The 21,342-nt window shown below is 43.0% G+C and overlaps 1 protein-coding gene across 1 annotated transcript; it reads left to right on the plus strand.

The window, feature by feature from the left end:
• The first annotated feature begins 20,589 nt into the window (after nt 1-20,589).
• Nucleotides 20,590-21,231, plus strand: LOC109782332 (uncharacterized). The gene has a single exon (XM_020340938.4). It carries the CDS (start codon nt 20,743-20,745, stop codon nt 21,073-21,075), a length of 333 nt encoding a protein of 110 aa, XP_020196527.1. The 5' UTR covers nt 20,590-20,742; the 3' UTR covers nt 21,076-21,231.
• The last annotated feature ends 111 nt before the right edge of the window (nt 21,232-21,342 follow it).

Raw genomic sequence — 21,342 nt, forward strand, 5'->3', positions numbered from 1 at the left:
GGTCGCGATGGCTGCCATTTGTGCTGACCCCCCAGATCTTGGAGGAGCACCTCGCCGTCGAAGCCGTCGTCGACGCCTCGTGCACCGACGCCCTCTTCCATGTCCAAGGAGCCAATCATCATTGATATCTCCGATGATGAGGAGTAGCTTGTCTTATTAGCTCACTATAAGGACCCATGTTCAGTTTGCTAGCTACGTCGGTTAAGCATGCTCGGTTTACCCGTTGCTGTGCTGCTCCTGCCTTTCCTTAACAAATTCTAGTGAGTTGTGCTATCTAATTTTACCATGCAATCTGTTGCTCTAGTGTATATGTTCTATATGTCGTACAATGTGGTGCTCACTTACTAACTGTTTAGTTAATTAGTTTTCGTCTTCAGTTAACTATTTGGTTCAATTCTGCAAATGTGATGTTCAATTCTTCAGGATGCAATTTGGTATTGTCTTCCATGTCAGAAATAAATCGAATTTATCTTTACAAAATACACGATAAAGGAATACAATTGCTATATTTCCAATTTGTCAAGCATGCTTGGTTTGGTTAACTGTCTGATCTTCTAGTATGTTATACATTGTGCAATGTGGTGCTTGCTACTTCTTGAGCTTGCGTTGGTTTTCCCTTGAAGAGGAAAGGGTGATGAAGCAAAGTAGAGATAAGTATTTCCCTCAGTTTGAGAACCAATTTGTCAATCCAGTAGGAGACAACGCACAAATCACCTAATACCTGCACAAACCATCAAACAACTTGCACCCAACACGATAAAGGGGTTGTCAATCCCTTCACGGTTACTTGCAAAAGTGAGACATTATAGAGATAGATGAAACTAAACAAACGATTTTTTTTGGTATTTTAGGTTTATAGATCGGAAAGTAAAAGATTGCAAAATAGTAGATCGGAAACTAATATTGTAAATCGGAAACTTATATGATGGAAAATAGACCCGAGGGCCATAGGTTTCACTAGAGGCTTCTCTCATGATAGCAAATAATACGGTAGGTGAGCAAATTACTGCCGAGCAATTGATAGAAAAACGTAAAGTTATGATGATATCTAAGGCAATGATTATGAAATATAGGCATCACGTCCGTGTCAAGTAGACCGAAACGATTCTACGTATACTACTATTACTCCACACATCGACCGATTTCTGCCTGCATCTACAGTATTAAGTTCATGATGAACAAAGTAACGCATTAAGTAAGATGACATGATGTAGAGGAATTAACTCCAGCAATATGATGAAAACCCCATCTTTTTATCCTCGATGGCAACAATACAATACGTGCCTTGCTGCCCCTACTGTCACTAGGAAAGGACACCGCAAGATTGAACCCAAAGCTGAGCACTTCTCCCATTCCAAGAAAAACCAATCTAGTTGGCCAAACCAAACCGATAATTCGAAGAGAATTACAAAGATATCAAATCATGCATATAAGAATTCAGAGAATATTCAAATAATATTCATAGACAAGCTGATCATAAATCCACAATTCATCAGATCTCGACAAACACATCGCAAAAGAATATTACATCGGATAGATCTCCAAGAACATCGAGGAGAACATGGTATTGAGAATCAAAGAGAGAGAAGAAGCCATCTAGCTACTAGCTGGACCCGTGGGTCTCAGGTAAACTACTCACGCTTCATTGGAAGGGCAATCGAGTTGATGTAGAAGCCCTCCGTGATCGAATCCCCTCCGGCAGGATGCCGAACAAGGCCCCTAGATGGGATCTCACGGGAACAGAAGGTTGCGGCGGTGGAAAAGTGTTTTCATGGATACTTCTGGTGGTTTGGAAATATTAGTGAATATATATGCGAAGGAATTAGGCCAGGGGAGTTACGGGGGGCCCACAAGGCAGGGGGCACGCCCTCCACCCTTGTGGCAGCCTCGTGGCTCCTCCGACTTGATCTCCAAGTCTCCTGGGTGTCTTCTGGTCCAAGAAAATTCATCGCGAAGGTTTTAGTCCATTTGGTGTTCCTTTTCTGCGAAACTCAAAAACAAGGAAAAAACAAAAACTGGCACTAGGCTCTAGGTTAATAAGTTAGTCCCAAAAATAATATAAAATAGCATATTAATGCATATAAAACATCCAAAATAGATAATATAATAGCATGGAACAATCAAAAATTATGGATACATTGGAGACGTATCAGGCATCCCCAAGCATAATTCCTGCTCGTCCTCGAGTAGGTAAATGATAAAAACAATTTTTTTGATGTGGAATGCTACCTAGCATATTTATCCAAGTAATTCTTCTTTATTGTGTCATGAATGTTCAAATCCATAAGATTCAAAACAAAAGTTTAATATTGACATAAAAACAATAATACTTCAAGCATACTAACAAGGCAATTATGTCTTGTCAAAATAACATGGCCAAAGAAAGCTTATCCCTACAAAATCATATAGTCTGGCTATGCTCCATCCTCATAACACAAATATTCAAATCATGCACAACCCCGATTTCAAGCCAAGAATTTGTTTCATACTTTTGATGTTGTCAAACTTTTTCAACTTTCATGCAATACATGAGCGTGAGCCATGGACATAGCACTATAGGTGGAATAGAATATGGTGGTTGTGGAGAAGACAAAAAGAAGGAGATAGTCTCACATCAACTAGGCGTATCAACGGGCTATGGAGATGCCCATCAATAGATATCAATGTGATTGAGTAGGGATTGCCATGCAACTGATGCACTAGAGCTATAAGTTTATGAAAGCTCAAAAGAAAACTAAGTGGGTGTGCATCCAACTTGCTTGCTCATGAAGACCTAGGGCAATTTGAGGAAGCCCATCATTGGAATATACAAGCCAAGTTCTATAATGAAAAATTCCCACTAGTATATGAAAGTGACAACATAGGAGACTCTCTATCATGAAGATCATGGTGCTACTTTGAAGCACAAGTGTGGTAAAAGGATAGTAGCATTGCCCCTTCTCTCTTTTCTCTCATTTTTTATTTGGGCCTTCTCTCATTTTTTTGGCCTCTTTATTATTATTATTATTCGTCTGGAGTCTCATCCTGACTTATGGGGGAATCATAGTCTCCACCGTCCTTTCCTCACATGGGACAATGCTCTAATAATGAAGATCATCACACTTTTATTTACTTACAACTCAAGAATTACAACTTGATACTTAGAACAAAATATGACTCTATATGAATGCCTCCAGCGGTGTACCGGGATGTGCAATGAATCAAGAGTGACATGTATGAAAGAATTATGAACGATGGCTTTGCCACAAATACGATGTCAGCTACATGATCATGCAAAGCAATATGACAATGATGGAATGTGTCATAATAAACGAAATGGTAGAAAGTTTCATGGAAATATATCAAGGCTATGGAAATGCTATAATAGGTAGGTATGGTGGCTGTTTTGAGGAAGGTATATTGTTGGTGTATGGTACCGGCGAAAGTTGTGCGACACTAGAGAGGCTAGCAATGGTGGAAGGGTGAGAGTGCGTATAATCCATGGACTCAACATTAGTCATAAAGAACTCATATACTTATTGCAAAAATCTATTAGTTATCAAAACAAAGTACTACGCGCATGCTCCTAGGGGGGTAGATTGGTAGGAAAAGACCATCGCTCGTCCCCGACCGCCACTCATAAGGAAGACAATCAATAAATTAATCATGCTCCGACTTCATCACATAACGGTTCACCATACATGCATGCTACGGGAATCACAAACTTTATCACAAGTATTTCTCAAATTCACAATTACTTACTAGCATGACTCTAATATCACCATCTTTATATATCAAAACAATCATAAGGAATCAAACTTCTCATAGTATTCAATGCACTTTATATGAAAGTTTTTATTATATCCCTCTTGGATGCGTATCATGTTAGGACTAAATTTATAACCAAAGCAAATTACCATGCCGTTTAGAGACTCTCAAAATAATATAAGTGAAGCATGAGAGTTCAATAATTTCTATAAAATAAAGCCACCGCCGTGCTCTAAAAAGATATAAGTGAAGCACTAGAGAAAAATTGCCTAGCTCAAAAGATATAAGTGAAGCACATAGAGTATTCTAATAAATCATGATTTATGTGTGTCTCTCTCAAAAGGTGTGTACAGAAAAGATGATTGTGGCAAACTAAAAAGCAAAGACTCAAATCATACAAGACGCTCCAAGCAAAACACATATCATGTGGTGAATAAAAATATAGCCTCAAGTAAAGTTACCGATAGACGAAGACGAAAGAGGGGATGCCTTCAAGAGTATATCCAATAGCATCATGATGTTTCCTCAAAGTTTTAAGTAATCTCTTTTCTTGCTCTTAAAGGTTAGCATTGATAATAACATGACATATCTACTTTTCATCAAGATAAGCATATTTCAATGTATCATGCAATTTCTTTAATTCAAACACATGATCACCCTTAGGTGGGAGTGGGTCTCCCAAAGTGTCAACATGCAAATTATGCTTAAGGATAGGTGCTTGTTTAAATAATATCTAATCTATTTCATTTCTCTCATTCATATGCATATCATATTCATGGTCCAACAAATATTATTCTAATGGATAAGTAGGAGGTACGACAATAGAAGCAAGACCAATGATTTCATCTTTACTGGATAATTCTTTCTCATGTGGCTGTTTACAAATTGGATTCATGATATGCATCCGCAAACTTAACTCTAACCTTCTCTTTAACACAATCAATTTCAGCATTAACAATATTCAAGAAGGGTATACCGAATATAATGGGAAAAAATTATCTTGTTGTGATCCAAGTACTAAGAAATCAGTAGGGTATTTGATCTTGCCACACAAGACTTCAACATCTCTAACAATCCCAAGCGGTGAATAGTATCTCTGTTTGCAAGTTTAATAGCAACATCAATATCTTCAATCTCAATGGGTGCAATATCATTCATAATTTCTTGATAGAGAGAAACGGAATAACACTCACACTAGCACCCATATCACATAAACCATGATAGCAATGATCTCTAATCTTAATAGAAACAACAGGCATGTAAACTATTAGCTTATTCTTGTCTAATATATCTTGTTCGTTTCTAGCAGGTTTAGCAATTCTACAGCCTCAGAACAAAAATAAATAACATGCCCATCAATATTATCAACCAAGTGATCTTTAACCATTGCAATATTAGGCTCCATCTTAATTTGTTCAGATGGTTTAGGTGTTCTAATATTACTCTTATGAACCACGGTTGTAGCTTTAACATGTTCCTTAATCCTAACAGGGAAAGGAGGTTTCTCAATATAAGCAGTAGGCACAACGGGATCAACATTATAAGTGATTGTTTCATATTTAGCTATAATAGTTTCCTCATAATTTTCTTCAATAGGTGGATGAACTTTAAACCACTTCTCGTTAGGGTGATCAACATGAGTTGCAAATGATTCACAAAAGGTAGCTACTATCTCAGAGTCAAGTCCATACTTAGTACTAAACTTATGAAAATGATCTGTTTCCATAAAATAGTTAACACAATCAAACTCAAGATTTATATCTGACTCTTTACCTTTCTCGATTTCCTGGTCTTTAGAGATTTAATTCTTTCTAGAAGACCCCATTTGAATTCAATAGTTTTCTTCAAAAAAGAACCAGTAGAAGAAGTATCGAGCATGGATTGATCATTATGAGAAAGCCAAGCATTAAAGTTTTGCATAATTATTTCTCTTGAGAGCTCGTGATTGGGGCATGTGTGCATGATGTATTTAAGCCTCCCCCAAGCTTGAGCGATACTTTCTCCTTCACGAGGCCAAAAATTATATGTATAATTCCGATCAAGATGAACCAAATGCATAGGATAAAATTTCTGATGAAATTCCAGCTTCAACCAGTTCCAATCCCATGTTCCAGTATCATCCAATAGCCTATACTATGTCAATGCCCCCCCCCCAAGATAAACAGAACACTTTCTTCTTAAGTCCGTCGTTGGACAAACCTACAAGCTTAAACAATCCACAAATTTCATCTACATAGATCAAGTGCATATTATGATGTATTGTTCCATCTCCTGCATAACGATTAGCTAGCAGTTTCTCTAACATACCCGAAGGAATCTCATAATAAATATTTTCAGTAGGATCGGTAGGTTGATGAGCAACTCTTATTGCTTCCGATCGAGGTGAAGATACCCCTAATAAGCTCCTCGAAGTATTATTTTCCATAGTGACAAGTGACAATAAATTTCAGCATGTAATAAAAATGTTTCCTTACCAAAAGCGCTTCACTCCCCGGTAACGGCACCGAAAAAGAGTCTTGATGCCCCACAAGTATAGGGTATCAGTCGTAGTCCTTTTGATAAGTAAGAGTGTCGAACTCAACGAGGACCAGGAGGAAATGATAAGCGGTTTTCAGCAAGGTATTCTCTGCAACTACTGGAAGTAGCGGTAACAAATAGTTTGGTAGCAAGGTAATTCGTAACTAGTAACGAGTAACAATAGTAACAAAGGTGCAGCAAGGTGACCCAATCCCTTTTATAGCAACGGACAAGCCGAAACGTTCTCTTATATAAAGCAAAGTGTTCTCGAGGACACATGAGAATTATCTTCTAGTCACGTTCATCATGTTTAGTTGATTCACGTTTGCTACTTTGATAATTGGGCTATTTGCATTTTTGTCCCTAACTTGAACCACCTACTCAGATTTGCCCCTAATTTCGAAGCCTGGTCAAATTTGCCCCTCTGCCGTTAGGTGCCCTTACAGAAATGCCCTTCCGCGCCGTTACCATCAGGTCAAAGGACTTTGACCGTCTCGAAAAAGTAGCAAAAAAATGAAAAATCCGAAATTTTATGGGATCAAAGATACTCAGGTGCGTAAGGTGCATGCAAATTTTCGTGCTATTTAGACATACCAGGAGCTTGTGGCAAAGGATACAATAAATCTGTACACCTATGAATAGTAAATTAAAAAAAGCAAGAAAATTCAAAAAATATGAATTTTTTTGGCATCCAAAATGCTCAGGTGCGCAAGGTAGTGTATTTTTTCAAAGTTCTTTTCCGAGCCAAAATTTGGTTTTTTTCTCCATGAGCTCCTACAATGTCCGAACACATAAAAAATTTGCACACACCTTGCGCACTCGAGCATCTTGGATGCCGAAAAATTCATATTTTTTTGAATTTTCTTGCTATTTTTTCGAATTTACTATTCACGGGCGCAGATATTTATTGTTTTCTTTTACCACGAGCTCCTGGTATGTCTAAATAGCACAAAAATTTGCATGCACCTTGCGCACCTGCGTATTTTTCATCCCACAAAATTCCAGATTTTTTTTATTTTTTTTCTATTTTTTGAGACGGTCAAAGCCCTTTGACCGGATGGTAACGATGCAGAAGGGAATTTCTGTAAGGGCACCTAACGACAGAGGGGCGAATTTGAGCAGGCTTAGAAATTAGGGGCAAATCTGAGTAGTGGATTCGAGTTAGGGATACAACTGTAAAAGACCCTTGATAATTTGATATGTGGGTAGACATGTGCTAGCGTGTTGTTCTTACTTGAACAAGCAACCCTCTCATGATTACCCCCTCTCGCAAGTATCCGCAACTACAAAAGAAGAATTAAGATAAATCTAACCATAACATGAAACATATGGATCCAAATTAGCCCCTTACGGAATAACACATAAACTAGGGTTTAACTTTCTATCACTCTTGCACCATCATCTATTTATTACTCCCCAATGCCTTTCCTTAGGCCCAAATAAGGTGAAGTGTCATGTAGTCGACGTTCACATGACACCACTAAAGGAAAAATAACATACATATCATCAAAATATCGAATGAATACCAACTTCACATGATTACTTATAACTGGACTTCTCCATGTCCTCAAGAACAAAAGTAACTACTCACAAATCATATTCATGTTTAAGCTCAAAGGGGTATTGAATATGCTTGAGGATCTGAACATTTAATCTTCCACCAAATAAACCAACTAGCATCAACTACAAGATGTAATCAACACTACTAGCAACCCATGGGTACCAATATGAGGTTTTGAGATAAAGATTGAATACAAGAGATGAAATAGGGTTTGAGATAAGATGGTGCTGATGAAGATGTTGATGAAGATTGGTCCTCCAATGATGAGAGTATCGTTGGTGATGTCGATGGCTTCGATTCCCCCCCCCCCCTCCGGAGGAAAGTGTTGGGGAACATAGTAATTTAAAAAAAACCTACGCACACGCAAGATCATGGTGGTGCATAGCAACGAGAGGGGAGAGTGTCGTCTACGTACCCTCGTAGACCGTAAGCGGAAGCGTTATGACAATGCGGTTGATGTAGTCATACGTCTTCACGATCGATAGATCCTCAGTACCGAACGTACGGCACCTCCGCGTTCAGCACACGTTCAGCTCGATGACGTCCCGCGAACTCACGATCCAGTAGAGCTTCGGGGAAGAGCTTCGTCAGCACGACGGCGTGGTGACGGTGTTGATGAAGCTACCGACGCAGGGCTTCGCCTAAGCACCGCTACGATATGACTGAGGTGGATTATGGTGGAGGGGGGCACCGCACACGGCTAAGAGAGATCAATGATCAACTTGTGTGTTCTAGGGTGCCCCCCTCCCCACGTATATAAAGGAGGGAGGGGAGGCCGGCCGGCCTCTCTAGGCGCGCCAAGGGGAGGAGGAATCCTCCTCCTAGTAGGAGTAGGATTCCTCCTTTCCTAGTCCTACTAGGAGGGGGAAGGAAGGAGAGGGGGAGGAGAAGGAAAGAGGGGGCACAGCCCCTCCCCTAGTCCAATTCGGACTAGGCCCATGGGGGGCGCGCAGCCAGCCCTCGTGGCTTCTCCTCTTTTTTCCCTAAAGCCCACCAAGGCCCATATGTACTCCCGTATTCCCGTAACTCCCAGGTACTCCGAAAAATACCCGGATCACTCGGAACCTTTCCGATCTCCGATTATAGTCGTCCAATATGTCGATCTTTACGTCTCGACCATTTCGAGACTCCTCATCATGTCCCCGATCTCATCTGGGACTCCGAACTACCTTCAGTACATCAAAACACATAAACTCATAATACCGATTGTCACCGAACGTTAAGCGTGCGGAACCTACGGGTTCGAGAACTATGTAGACATGACCGAGACACGTTTCCGGTCAATAACCAATAGCGGAACCTGGATGCTCATATTGGCTCCCACATATTCTACGAAGATCTTTATCGGTGAAACCACATAACAACATACTTTGTTCCCTTTGTCATCGGTATGTTACATGCCCGAGATTCGATCGTCGGTATCTCAATACCTAGTTCAATCTCGTTACCGGCAAGTCTCTTTACTCGTTCCGTAATGTATCATCCCGCAACTATCTCATTAGTCACATTGCTTGCAAGGCTTATAGTGATGTGCATTACCGAGAAGGCCCAGAGATACCTCTCTGACAATTGGAGTGAAAAATCCTAATCTTGATCTATGCCAACTCAATAAGTATCATCGGAGACACCTGTAGAGCACCTTTATAATCACCCAGTTACGTTGTGACGTTTGGTAGCACACAAAGTGTTCCTCCGGTATTCGGGAGTTGCATAATCTCATAGTCATAGGAACATGTATAAGTCATGAAGAAAGCAATAGCAACATACTAAACGATCAAGTGCTAAGCTAACGGAATGGGTCAAGTCAATCACATCATTCTCTAATGATGTGATCCCGTTAATCAAATGAAAACTCATGTCTATGGCTAGGAAACTTAACCATCTTTGATTCAACGAGCTAGTCAAGTAGAGGCATACTAGTGACACTCTGTTTGTCTATGTATTCACACATGTACTAAGTTTCCTGTTAATACAATTCTAGCATGAATAATAAACATTTATCATGATATAAGGAAATATAAATAACAACTTTATTATTGCCTCTAGGGCATATTTCCTTCAGTTTCCCACTTGCACTAGAGTCAATAATCTAGTTCACATCGCCATGTGATTTAACACCAATAGTTCACGTCACCATGTAATTAATATCCATAGTTCACATCGCCATGTGGCCAACACTCAAAGGGTTACTAGAGTCAGTAATCTAGTTCACATCGCCATGTGATTAACACCCAAAGAGTACTAAGGTGTGATCATGTTTTGCTTGTGAGAGAAGTTTAGTCAACGGGTCTGCCAAATTCAGATCCGTATGTATTTTGCAAATTTCTATGTCTACAATGCTCTGCACGGAGCTACTTTAGCTAATTGCTCCCACTTTCAATATGTATCCAGATTGAGACTTAGAGTCATCTGGATCAGTGTCAAAACTTGTATCGACGTAACCCTTTACGACGAACCTTTTATCACCTCCATAATCGAGAAACATATCCTTATTCCACTAAGGATAATTTTGACCGCTGTTCAGTGATCTAATCCTAGATCACTATTGTACTCCCTTGCCAAACTAAGTGTAGGGTATACAATAGATCTGGTACACAGCATGGCATACTTTATAGAACCTATGGCTGAGGCATAGGGAATGACTTTCATTCTCTTTCTATCTTCTGTTGTGGTCGGGCTTTGAGTCTTACTCAATTTCACACCTTGTAACACAGGCAAGAACTCTTTCTTTGACTGTTCCATTTTGAACTACTTCAAAATCTTGTCAAGGTATGTACTTATTGAAAAAAAACTTATCAAGTGTCTTGATCTATCTCTATAGATCTTGATGCTCAATATGTAAGCAGCTTCACCGAGGTCTTTCTTTGAAAAACTCCTTTTAAATACTCCTTTATGATTTCCAAAAAATTCTACATTATTCCTGATCAACAATATGTCATTCACATATATTTATAAGAAATGTTGTAGTGCTCCCACTCACTTTCTTGTAAATACAGGCTTCACCGCAAGTTTGTATAAAACTATATGCTTTGATCAACTCATCAAAGCGTATATTCCAACTCCGAGATGCTTGTACCAGTCCATAGATGGATCACTGGAGCTTGCACATTTTGTTAGCATCTTTAGGATCGACAAAACCTTCTGGTTGCATCATATACAACTCTTCTTTAAGAAATCCATTAAGGAATGTAGTTTTGACATTCATATGCCAGATTTCATAAAATGTGGCTATTTGCTAACATGATTCGGACAGACTTAAGCATCGCTACGAGTGAGAAAATCTCATCGCAACACCTTGAACTTTGTCAAAACCTTTTTCGACAAGTCTAGCTTTGTAGATAGTAACACTACTATCAGCGTCCGTCTTCCTCTTGAAGATCCATTTATTTTCTATGCCTGGCCGATCATCGAGCAAATCAACCAAAGTCCACACTTTGTTCTCATACATGGATCCCATCTCAGATTTCATGGCCTCAAGCCATTCTGCGGAATCTGGGCTCATCATCGCTTCCTCATAGTTCGTAGGTTCATCATGGTCAAGTAACATGACCTCCAGAACAGGATTACCGTACCACTCTGGTGCGGATCTTACTCTGGTTGGCCTACGAGGTTCGGTAGTAACTTGATCTGAAGTTACATGATCATTATGGTTAGCTTCCTCACTAATTGGTGTAGAGTCACAGGAACAGATTTCTGTGATGAACTACTTTCCAATAAGGGAGCAAGTACAGTTACCTCATCAAGTTCTACTTTCCTCCCACTCACTTCTTTCGAGAGAAACTCCTTCTCTAGAAAGGATCCATTCTTAGCAACGAATGTCTTGCCTTTCGGATCTGTGATAGAAGGTGTACCCAACTGTCTCCTTTGGGTATCCTATGAAGACACATTTCTCCGATTTGGGTTTGAGCTTATCAGGATGAAACTTTTCCACATAAGCATCGCAACCCCAAACTTTAAGAAACGACAACTTTGGTTTCTTGCCAAACCACAGTTCATATGGTGTCGTCTCAACGGATTTAGATGGTGCCCTATTTAACGTGAATGCAACTGTCTCTAATGCATAACCCCAAAACGATAGTGGTAAATTGGTAAGAGACATCATAGATTGCACCATATCTAATAAAGTACGGTTACGATGTTCGGAAACACCATTACGCTATGGTGTTCCAGGTGGCGTGAGTTGCGAAACTATTCCGCATTGTTTCAACACCAAACTCGTAACTCAAATATTCTCCTCCATGATCAGATCGTAGAAACTTTATTTTCTTGTTATGATGATTTTCCACTTCACTCTGAAATTATATGAACTTTTCAAATGTTTCAGACTTATGTTTCATCAAGTAGATATACCCATATCTGCTCAAATCATCTGTGAAGGTCAGAAAATAACGATACCCGCCACGAGCCTCAACACTCATCGGATCGCATACATCAGTATGTATTATTTCCAATAAGTCAGTTGCTCGCTCCATTGTTCCGGAGAACGGAGTCTTAGTCATCTTGCCCATAAGGCATGGTTCGCAAGCATCAAGTGATTCATAATCAAGTGATTCCAAAATCCCATCAGCATGGAGTTTCTTCATGCGCTTTACTCCAATATGTCCTAAACAGCAGTGCCACAAATAAGTTGCACTATCATTATTAACTTTGCATCTTTTGGCTTCAATATTATGAATATGTGTATCACTACGATCGAGATCCAACAAACCATTTTCATTGGGTGTATGACCATAGAAGGTTTTATTCATGTAAACAGAACAACAATTATTCTCTAACTTAAATGAATAACCGTATTGCAATAAACATGATCAAATCATATTCATGCTCAATGCAAACACCAAATGACACTTATTTAGGTTCAACACTAATCCCGAAAGTATAGTGAGTGTGCGATGATGATCATATCAATCTTGGAACTACTTCCAACACACATCGTCACCTCGCCCTTAACTAGTTTCTGTTCATTCTACAACTCCCGTTTCGAGTTACTACTCTTAGCAACTGAACCAGTATCAAATGCCGAGGGGTTGCTATAAACACTAGTAAAGTACACATTAATAACATGTATATCCAATATATCTTTGTTCAATTTGCCATCCTTCTTATCCGCCAAGTATCTAGGGCAGTTCCACTTCCAGTGACCATTTCCTTTGCAGTAGAAGCACTCAGTTTCAGGCTTAGGTCTAGCTTTGGGCTTCTTCACGGGAGCAGCAACTTGCTTGCCGTTCTTTTTGAAGTTCCCCTTCTTCCCTTTGCCCTTTTCTTGAAACTAGTGGTCTTGTCAACCATCAACACTTGATGCTTTTATTGATTTCTACCTTCGTCGATTTCAGCATCACGAAGAGCTTGGGAATCGTTTTCGTTATCCCTTGCTTATTATAGTTCATCACGAAGTTCTAGTAACTTGATGATAGTGACTAGAGAACTCTGTCAATCACTATCTTATCTGGAAGATTAACTCCCACTTGATTCAAGTGATTGTAGTACTCAGACATTCTGAGCACATGCTCACTAGCTGAGCCATTCTCCTCCATCTTGTAGGCAAAGTACTTGTCAAAGGTCTCATACCTTTCGACATGGGCATGAGTCTGAAATACTAATTTCAACTCTTGGAACATCTCATATGCTCCGTGGCGTTTCAAAAACGTCTTTGAAGCCCCGATTCTAAGCCGTAAAGCATGGTGCACTAAACTATCAAGTAGTCATCATATCGAGCTTGCCAAACGTTCATAACGTTTGCATTTGCTCCTGCAATCGGTCTGTCACCTAGCGGTGCATCAAGGACATAATTCTTCTGTGCAGCAATGAGGATAAACCTCAGATCACGGATCCAATCCGCATAATTGCTACTAACATTTTTCAACTTAGTTTTCTCTAGGAACATATAAAAAATAAAACAGGGGAGCTAAACGCGAGCTATTGATCTACAACATAGACATGCTAATACTATCAGGACTAAGTTCATGATAAATTAAAGTTCAATTAATCATATTACTTAAGAACTCCCACTTAGATAGACATCCCTCTAATCATCTAAGTGATCACGTGATCCATATCAACTAAACCATGTCCGATCATCACGTGAGATGGAGTAGTTTTCAATGGTGAACATCACTATGTTGATCATATCTACTATATGATTCACGCTCGACCTTTCGGTCTCAGTGTTCCGAGGCCATATCTGCATATGCTAGGCTCATCAAGTTTAACCCGAGTATTTCTGCGAGTGCAAAACTGGCTTGCACCTGTTGTATATGAACTTAGAGCTTATCACACCCGATCATCACATGGTGTCTCGGCACGTCGAACTTTGGCAACGGTGCATACTCAGGGAGAACACTTGTACCTTGAAATTTAGTAAGAGATCATCTTATAATGCTACCATCCATCAAAGCAGAATAAGATGCATAAAAGATAAACATCACATGCAATCAATATAAGTGATATGATATGGCCATCATCATCTTGTGCCTTTGATCTCCATCTCCAAAGCACCGTCATGATCACCATCGTCACCGGCGCGACACCTTGATCTCCATCGTAGCATCGTTGTCGTCTCGCCAACTATTGCTTCTACGACTATCGCTACCACTTAGTGATAAAGTAAAACAATTACATGGCGATTGCATTTCATACAATAAAGCGACAACCATATGGCTCCTGCCAGTTGCCGATAACTCGGTTACAAAACATGATCATCTCATACAATAAAATTTAGCATCATGTCTTGACCATATCACATCACAGCATGCCCTGCAAAAGCAAGTTAGACGTCCTCTACTTTGTTGTCGCAAGTTTTACGTGGCTGCTACGGGCTGAGCAAGAACCGTTCTTACCTACGCATCAAAACCACAACGATATTTCGTCAAGTTAGTGTTGTTTTAACCTTCAACAAGGACCGGGCATAGTCACACTCGGTTCAACTAAAGTTGGAGAAACTGACACCCGCCAGCCACCTGTGTGCGAAGCACGTCGGTAGAACCAGCCTCGCGTAAGCGTACGCGTAATGTCGGTCCGGGCCGCTTCATCCAACAATACCGCTGAACCAAAGTATGACATGCTGGTAAGCAGTATGACTTGTATCGCCCACAACTCACTTGTGTTCTACTCATGCATATAACATCTACGCATAAACCTGGCTCGGATGCCACTGTTGGGGAACGTAGTAATTTCAAAAAAATTCCTACGCACACGCAAGATCATGGTGATGCATAGCAACGAGAGGGGAGAGTGTCGTCTACGTACCCTCATAGTCCGTAAGCGGAAGCGTTATGACAACGCGGTTGATGTAGTCGTATGTCTTCACGATCGACCGATCCTCAGTACCGAACGTACGGCACCTCCGCGTTCAGCACACGTTCAGCTCGGTGACGTCCCGTGAACTCATGATCTAGTAGAGCTTCGTGGAAGAGCTTCGTCAGCACGACGGCGTGGTGACGTTGTTGATGAAGCTACCGACGCAGGGCTTCGCCTAAGCACTGCTACGATATGACCGAGGTGGATTATGGTGGAGGGGGGCACCGCACACGGCTAAGAGAGATCAATGATCAACTTGTGTGTTCTAGGGTGCCCCCCTCCCCACGTATATAAAGGAGGAAGGGGAGGCCGACCGGCCTCTCTAGGCGCGCCAAGGGGAGGAGGAATCCTCCTCCTAGTAGGAGTAGGATTCCTCCTTTCCTAGTCCTACTAGGAGGGGAAGGAAGGAGAGGGGGAGGAGAAGGAAAGAGGGGGCGCAACCCCTCCCCTAGTCCAATTCAGACTAGGCCCATGGGGGCGCGCGGCAAACATAGGCCAATTCGGACTCCGGTAAATGCCCGAACTCACCCGAAACCATTCCGATGTCCAAACATAGGCTTCCAATATATCAATCTTTATGTCTCGACCATTTCGAGACTCCTCGTCATGCCCGTGATCATATCGGGACTCCGAACAACCTTCGGTACATCAAAACACATAAACTCATAATACCGATCGTCACCGAACGTTAAGCGTGCGGACCCTACGGGTTCGAGAACTATGTAGACATGACCGAGACTCATCTCCGGTCAATAACCAATAGCGGGACCTGGATGCTCATATTGGTTCCTACATATTCTACGAAGATCTTTATCGGTCAAACCGCATAACAACATACGTTGTTCCCTTTGTCATCGGTGTGTTACTTGCCCGAGATTCGATCGTCGGTATCTCAATACCTAGTTCAATCTCATTAACGACAAGTCTCTTTACTCGTTCCGTAATGCATCATCCCACAACTAACTCATTAGTCACATTGCTTGCAAGGCTTATAGTGATGTGTATTACCGAGAGGGCCCAGAGACACCTCTCCGACAATCGGAGTGACAAATCCTAATCTCGATATATGCCAACTCAACAAACACCATCGGAGACACCTGTAGAGCATCTTTATAATCACCCAGTTACGTTGTGATGTTTGATAGCACACAAAGTGTTCCTCCGGTATTCGGGAGTTGCATAATCTCATAGTCATAGGAACATGTATAAGTCATGAAGAAAGCTATAGCAACAAACTAAACGATCATTGTGCTAAGCTAACGGAATGGGTCAAGTCAATCACATCATTCTCTAATGATGTGATCCCGTTAATCAAATGACAACTCATGTCTATGGCGAGGAAACTTAACCATCTTTGATTCAACGAGCTAGTCAAGTAGAGGCATACTAGTGACACTCTGTTTGTCTATGTATTCACACATGTACTAAGTTTCCGGCTAATACAATTCTAGCATGAATAATAAACATTTATCATGATATAAGGAAATATAAATAACAACTTTATTATTGCCTCTAGGGCATATTTCCTTCAGGAAGTTTCCCTGGCGGATGCTCCGCCACAGAGCAAAAGTGCTCATGCCTAGGTACCACCTCGAGACGATGGCACTTCACCCCGAAAGTCTTCCCTTTATTTTTTTTCTAGGGCAAATAGCCTCATATACCAGAAGATGGCCACCGGAGGCCTGCTGGGGGCCCACGAGCTCATAGGGCGTGCCCCTTGAGCTCGTCGCTCCTTGGTGGCACCCCTTATGGTAATTCTTCTGCCAATATTTTTCTATATATTCCAAAATATTTCTCCGTAAATTTTCAGATCATTTGGAGTTGTGCAGAATAAATATCTCTGTTGTAGCCTTTTCATGTCTAGAATTGCATCTGTCGGCAATCTTCCTCTTCATGTGAAACTTGCAAAATAAGAGAGAAAAGACACTAGAATTGCATCATAAAGTGAAACAACAAACCAAAAAATAATAAATAACAGCAGGAAAATATGATGCAAAATGGACGTATCACTCCGCCATCTCGGCCGCTTGGGCGATGCAAAAACTCGGCCTTCGCGTCCTCCATGTTGATGCGTGGAGTCGGCGCCAGCTCCCGCTCCGGCTGCTCCGCCTCGTCCTCCTCCGAATCCGCCACCTCCTTCCGGGCCTGCTGCTGCTCCTCTCCCTCCTCCTCCTCCGCCTCCTCCTACTCCGGCTCCGGCGAGTCCGGGGCAGTCCGACAGCTATGCGGGCGGCGCGCGCGACGCGCCTCTCCCGGATCTCCTGCTCAATTTGGTACAAGCGCTCCGGCGTGAGCATAACGTACGTGGTTATCTTCTGCCGGACCATGGCGAAGCCGGAGAGCATGGGAAGAGCGGCAGAGCGGGAGAGAGGAGGTGGATGGGCTCAGGTTAGCAGCGCGGAGAGGGAGGAGGTAGATGGGCTAGGGTTGGGGGACGCCGGCCGAGTTTGTCTTCGGGCGGCGAGCCGGAGAGGCGCCACACGACGTTCACACTCCCCACGGGAGGACACCGTCGGGCCGCTGGGTTTCCAGGTGATTCCATGTGGGAACCATCGTCAGTCCGACGTGACGGACGCGCCCGAGCGCCGTCGTGTTTGACCCATATTTGGATTGGATGCGAAGGGTGCCGAACAACCCGGGTGTTTGAGGGTCATTTGAGGCGTCCGTCTAGAACGAATTTTCGTGACCGGTCAGTGACCGGGCCGTCCGCCGGGCGTTTGAGGCCGGTTTGGCGCGTCCGGTTGTAGCTGCTTTTACACAATTATGTGGCTAACTTTACTGATGTGGGCCAGCTAATCATCTATTCCCGGTGGAAGCCGGATTGCATATTGCATTTTCATTTTTGTTTGATATTTTGATGGAATTAGTCATTGGAATTTTTGTTCTAAGTCGTTCTAAATTTCATGCCTTGATCACCATTTCTAAAAATACATCTTTATTTAACTAAAATGTTACAAATCAGACGTTAGATTTAGGCATGACAGATCGAAGGTTTTTCATAGCAATTTATGTTGGCAAGAGAATGACAAAATTAGTTTACAAGGACTGCAATTTCAGGTAAAAATTGAATCGAGACTGATTTGCTTTCATCAACTAAACTTGCCGTACTATGCCATGTCTAAAAATCTGACATTTGTTAGATATTGTCTAAAAATCTGATGTTTGTTAGATATTTTGATCCTTATATAAAGCAACGGAGGAAGTATATCCTAACCGCACCATCGAATCCCTGACTCTTCTTCCCCGCAATTAGAACTCTGTTGTCCTGTCATCTTATCTTACCGTGTGACCACCACTCACACCTCCCTATTCGTACCTCACTCTACCACTATGTTCTATTTATCATTCTACCTATGTCATCACACCCTTCCTCAAGGGCAGGCACTAACTGCAAGCAGATCCCAGGCTAGAAGCATGCGGTTTGATACCTTTTTAGAAGCACAGTATAAACTGACCCAACATTGATAACACACTCTTTTGTAGTCACCACACATACATTAGCTCTACAAGGACCTTTAAAAGACTAAACAGACATATCTTAGGATTGACGAAGTCGTCATATACACCTCGTAGTCAACAGACACGGTCTAAAATAAATCCATGAAATAAGCAAACACATGCGCTAAATCTAGAACTTGAACTCAGACAGGTTGGTTTCATCATAAGAAACTAGCCATCTAAGGTATGCTTAGTTCATGGGTTTCATGTTCATTTTTAGACTCCATCACTTGCGTCGCTCCCAGGAGAGCAGTTCGGGCGAAACCCTAGTCGCCGCCCCCACCTCTCCTCCCATATAACCAACCGCCCTCATTGGAGGAAACCGGCGGGTAAAGCCTCGCGCGACGGATGGCGTTCAACGTGTCCTCGTCTATTCTCGCGGCGGAAGGCCTCTGACCAGAGCATGGCGGTTGGCCCTTGATGGCGGACGCACCTGGCAGAGCATGGACGCCGGGGCAGCGACCCCGGGATCATTCAGTGGTGGCCAGGCTAGTTTAACGGTGAGGGCAGCGATCCCGATGTCGTTGTGGGCCTATGAAGTAGGGATGGCAGTGGCTTGCGGTGGGATGGTGGTGGCTCCCAATGACTATTGTTGCGTGGCAACGTAGCTGGTAGCTTGTCAAGTGGTGGCGGATCTGGCCGTGATATGCTCGTTTGGTCGTCATCCCATGGTGGCGTAGGAGTTTGGCAATAGGGGCGGCGGCCCTAGCTCTTCAACGACGGCGTCCTTCGTGCTCATGAGGACGACCCGACAATTGGGTCTTGAGATGGTTAAGGCCTTCCGAGGTTGGCGACGGGATGTCCGCTCCAACTCTAGGATCCGACTCGGCAGGATCTTATGCATGACGACTCTTGCGGCTACACCAAGTCATGCTCGTCGTCGGTTGGTGCTATGGACGATGACTAATGTGGGGGTGTCAAGTCATACCTGCTACCGACTGGTGCTACGCTCGGTGGCTCCTATGCCCTATAGAGGTGATTAGTCATACCTGTTGTTGTTGGATCGAAAGTGGTGTGACCGTGACGGGAGGTGGTATGGAGCATCTTTGTCTTCCGGTATCTCCTGCAAAGGTAATTGATCGGGGCGTCGGTAGCCGGTCAAGGGTAATGTAAGATGCGGCTTCAACAAGAAGTTTGTGTAATCCGATGGAAACACGAGATCTCTGATCAGGCTATGTTGATGCGCACCTGCGCCGTGCCCTTGCTAAAGGTGGTGACCGAAGCTCACTTTGGGGATAAAAGTCTCGGGACTGGCCTATGGTTGGACTCGTCACTATCGGTGCACGTGCGGCGTTTTTTTCTTGAAGGCTTACCCTAGGAGATATGTACGAGACATGTACTTTTGGTTTGTTTCGGTCTATTAACATAAGGTTAGTGGTTAACTTGTGAAGCTACTGCCGCGTGGCATGTGACCTTCGGGTTTCTTTTTTAATCGAATTTATTATGCTGTTGGATTTTCTAATAATATATGGCTCCGTGCATCACTCAATGCAGAAGTCGGGGTCATCCTTCTGTTTGAAAAAAAACACTTTTAATCAACGCATGTTTGGCAAAATGAAAATACAATACTAGGCACTCTACATTTCTCATTAATTATGTCCAACTCACAATGTTGAAAATAGGCCTGTCACCTTTGTACAATTTGCAACAAAGCATCCTAGAAGTTGTTTCGTAGATGGAAAATTGCTAACGTAGCCGTCAACTTTAAAAAGTGTCCCTCCGCGATCGATCCAAGTTTATCTTGAGGAATAATGATGTGATTGTTAGAAAATTTCCGGGCAAAATGCTAGCCAGTGCAGTGCAGAGTGCAGACCAGCATGAGCGGCTAGGCAAGGCGACCACAGTAATAAAGGGAGGAAAGCGACGCTGCCGACTTTGCCTCCCCCACTCCAATAATCGCTCTCTAATTAATCACCACTCTCCCACTAATCAATTTTGCTTACCCCACCCACCATGACCGCGCTGATTGACGAGGCGGCCGGACACATCCCTCTATAAATCTCGGTCTCCCTCTCGCTCGCTTACTGCCTTCCTAGCGTGCTTCGTTCACCAATCGCCCACCTCTCTCTCTATCTCTCCGATCTGTCGGGATTTTCACGAGGAGGATCTAGCACGCGCTGGAGATGGTGGCGCCGATCGCGGTGGCGTCGGCGGGGCTGGGGATGCTGGCGGGGGTGGCGATGGCCAACAGGTCCATGCAGGAGGGGAGGCCCGCGGCGGCGGTGCGTTGGCCGCTGCTGCAGAAGCCGCGATGCGCCACATGCAGCGGGACGGGAAGGGTGGAGTGCCTGTGCTCCCGGTGGTCCGACGGGGACGGCTCAGGCTGCCGGACCTGCGCGGGCACCCGGAGGATGCCTTGCCGGAGCTGCGGCGGGTCCGGGACCGGACGCCGGGCGCCCGTGCGGATTGCCACCGCCTCCGCCACGCCACTCCGGCCACGGGCGAGCACGCGGTGATCGGCCCAGCTCGCGATCCGCGGCCGTGCGGCTCGATTTTGTTTTCTGGAGTTAGAAATATTTGTAATAGTATGTTATAGAACAGAATAGGGGTTTGATAGAATATACTGCAAGTGAATTAGTAATGATTCCTGCCGGGCTCTTGCTGTTACTGAATCGAGCCTTGTCGCGATGAATATCTGCGCCTGAATATCTCGTGACTTCGGCCGGATGAATTTCCAGGGAATTGTTGTGCTGAAAGAATTTTTACGAGCAAAAAATGTGTCG

The sequence above is a fragment of the Aegilops tauschii genome, chromosome 2, assembly GCF_002575655.3.
Source record: "Aegilops tauschii subsp. strangulata cultivar AL8/78 chromosome 2, Aet v6.0, whole genome shotgun sequence".
In the NCBI taxonomy this organism is placed as follows: domain Eukaryota; kingdom Viridiplantae; phylum Streptophyta; class Magnoliopsida; order Poales; family Poaceae; genus Aegilops; species Aegilops tauschii.

Bases quoted from the DNA above. Each gene is read 5' to 3' on its own strand.
- LOC109782332 (XM_020340938.4), top strand. From the start codon at position 20,743: ATGGTGGCGCCGATCGCGGTGGCGTCGGCGGGGCTGGGGATGCTGGCG.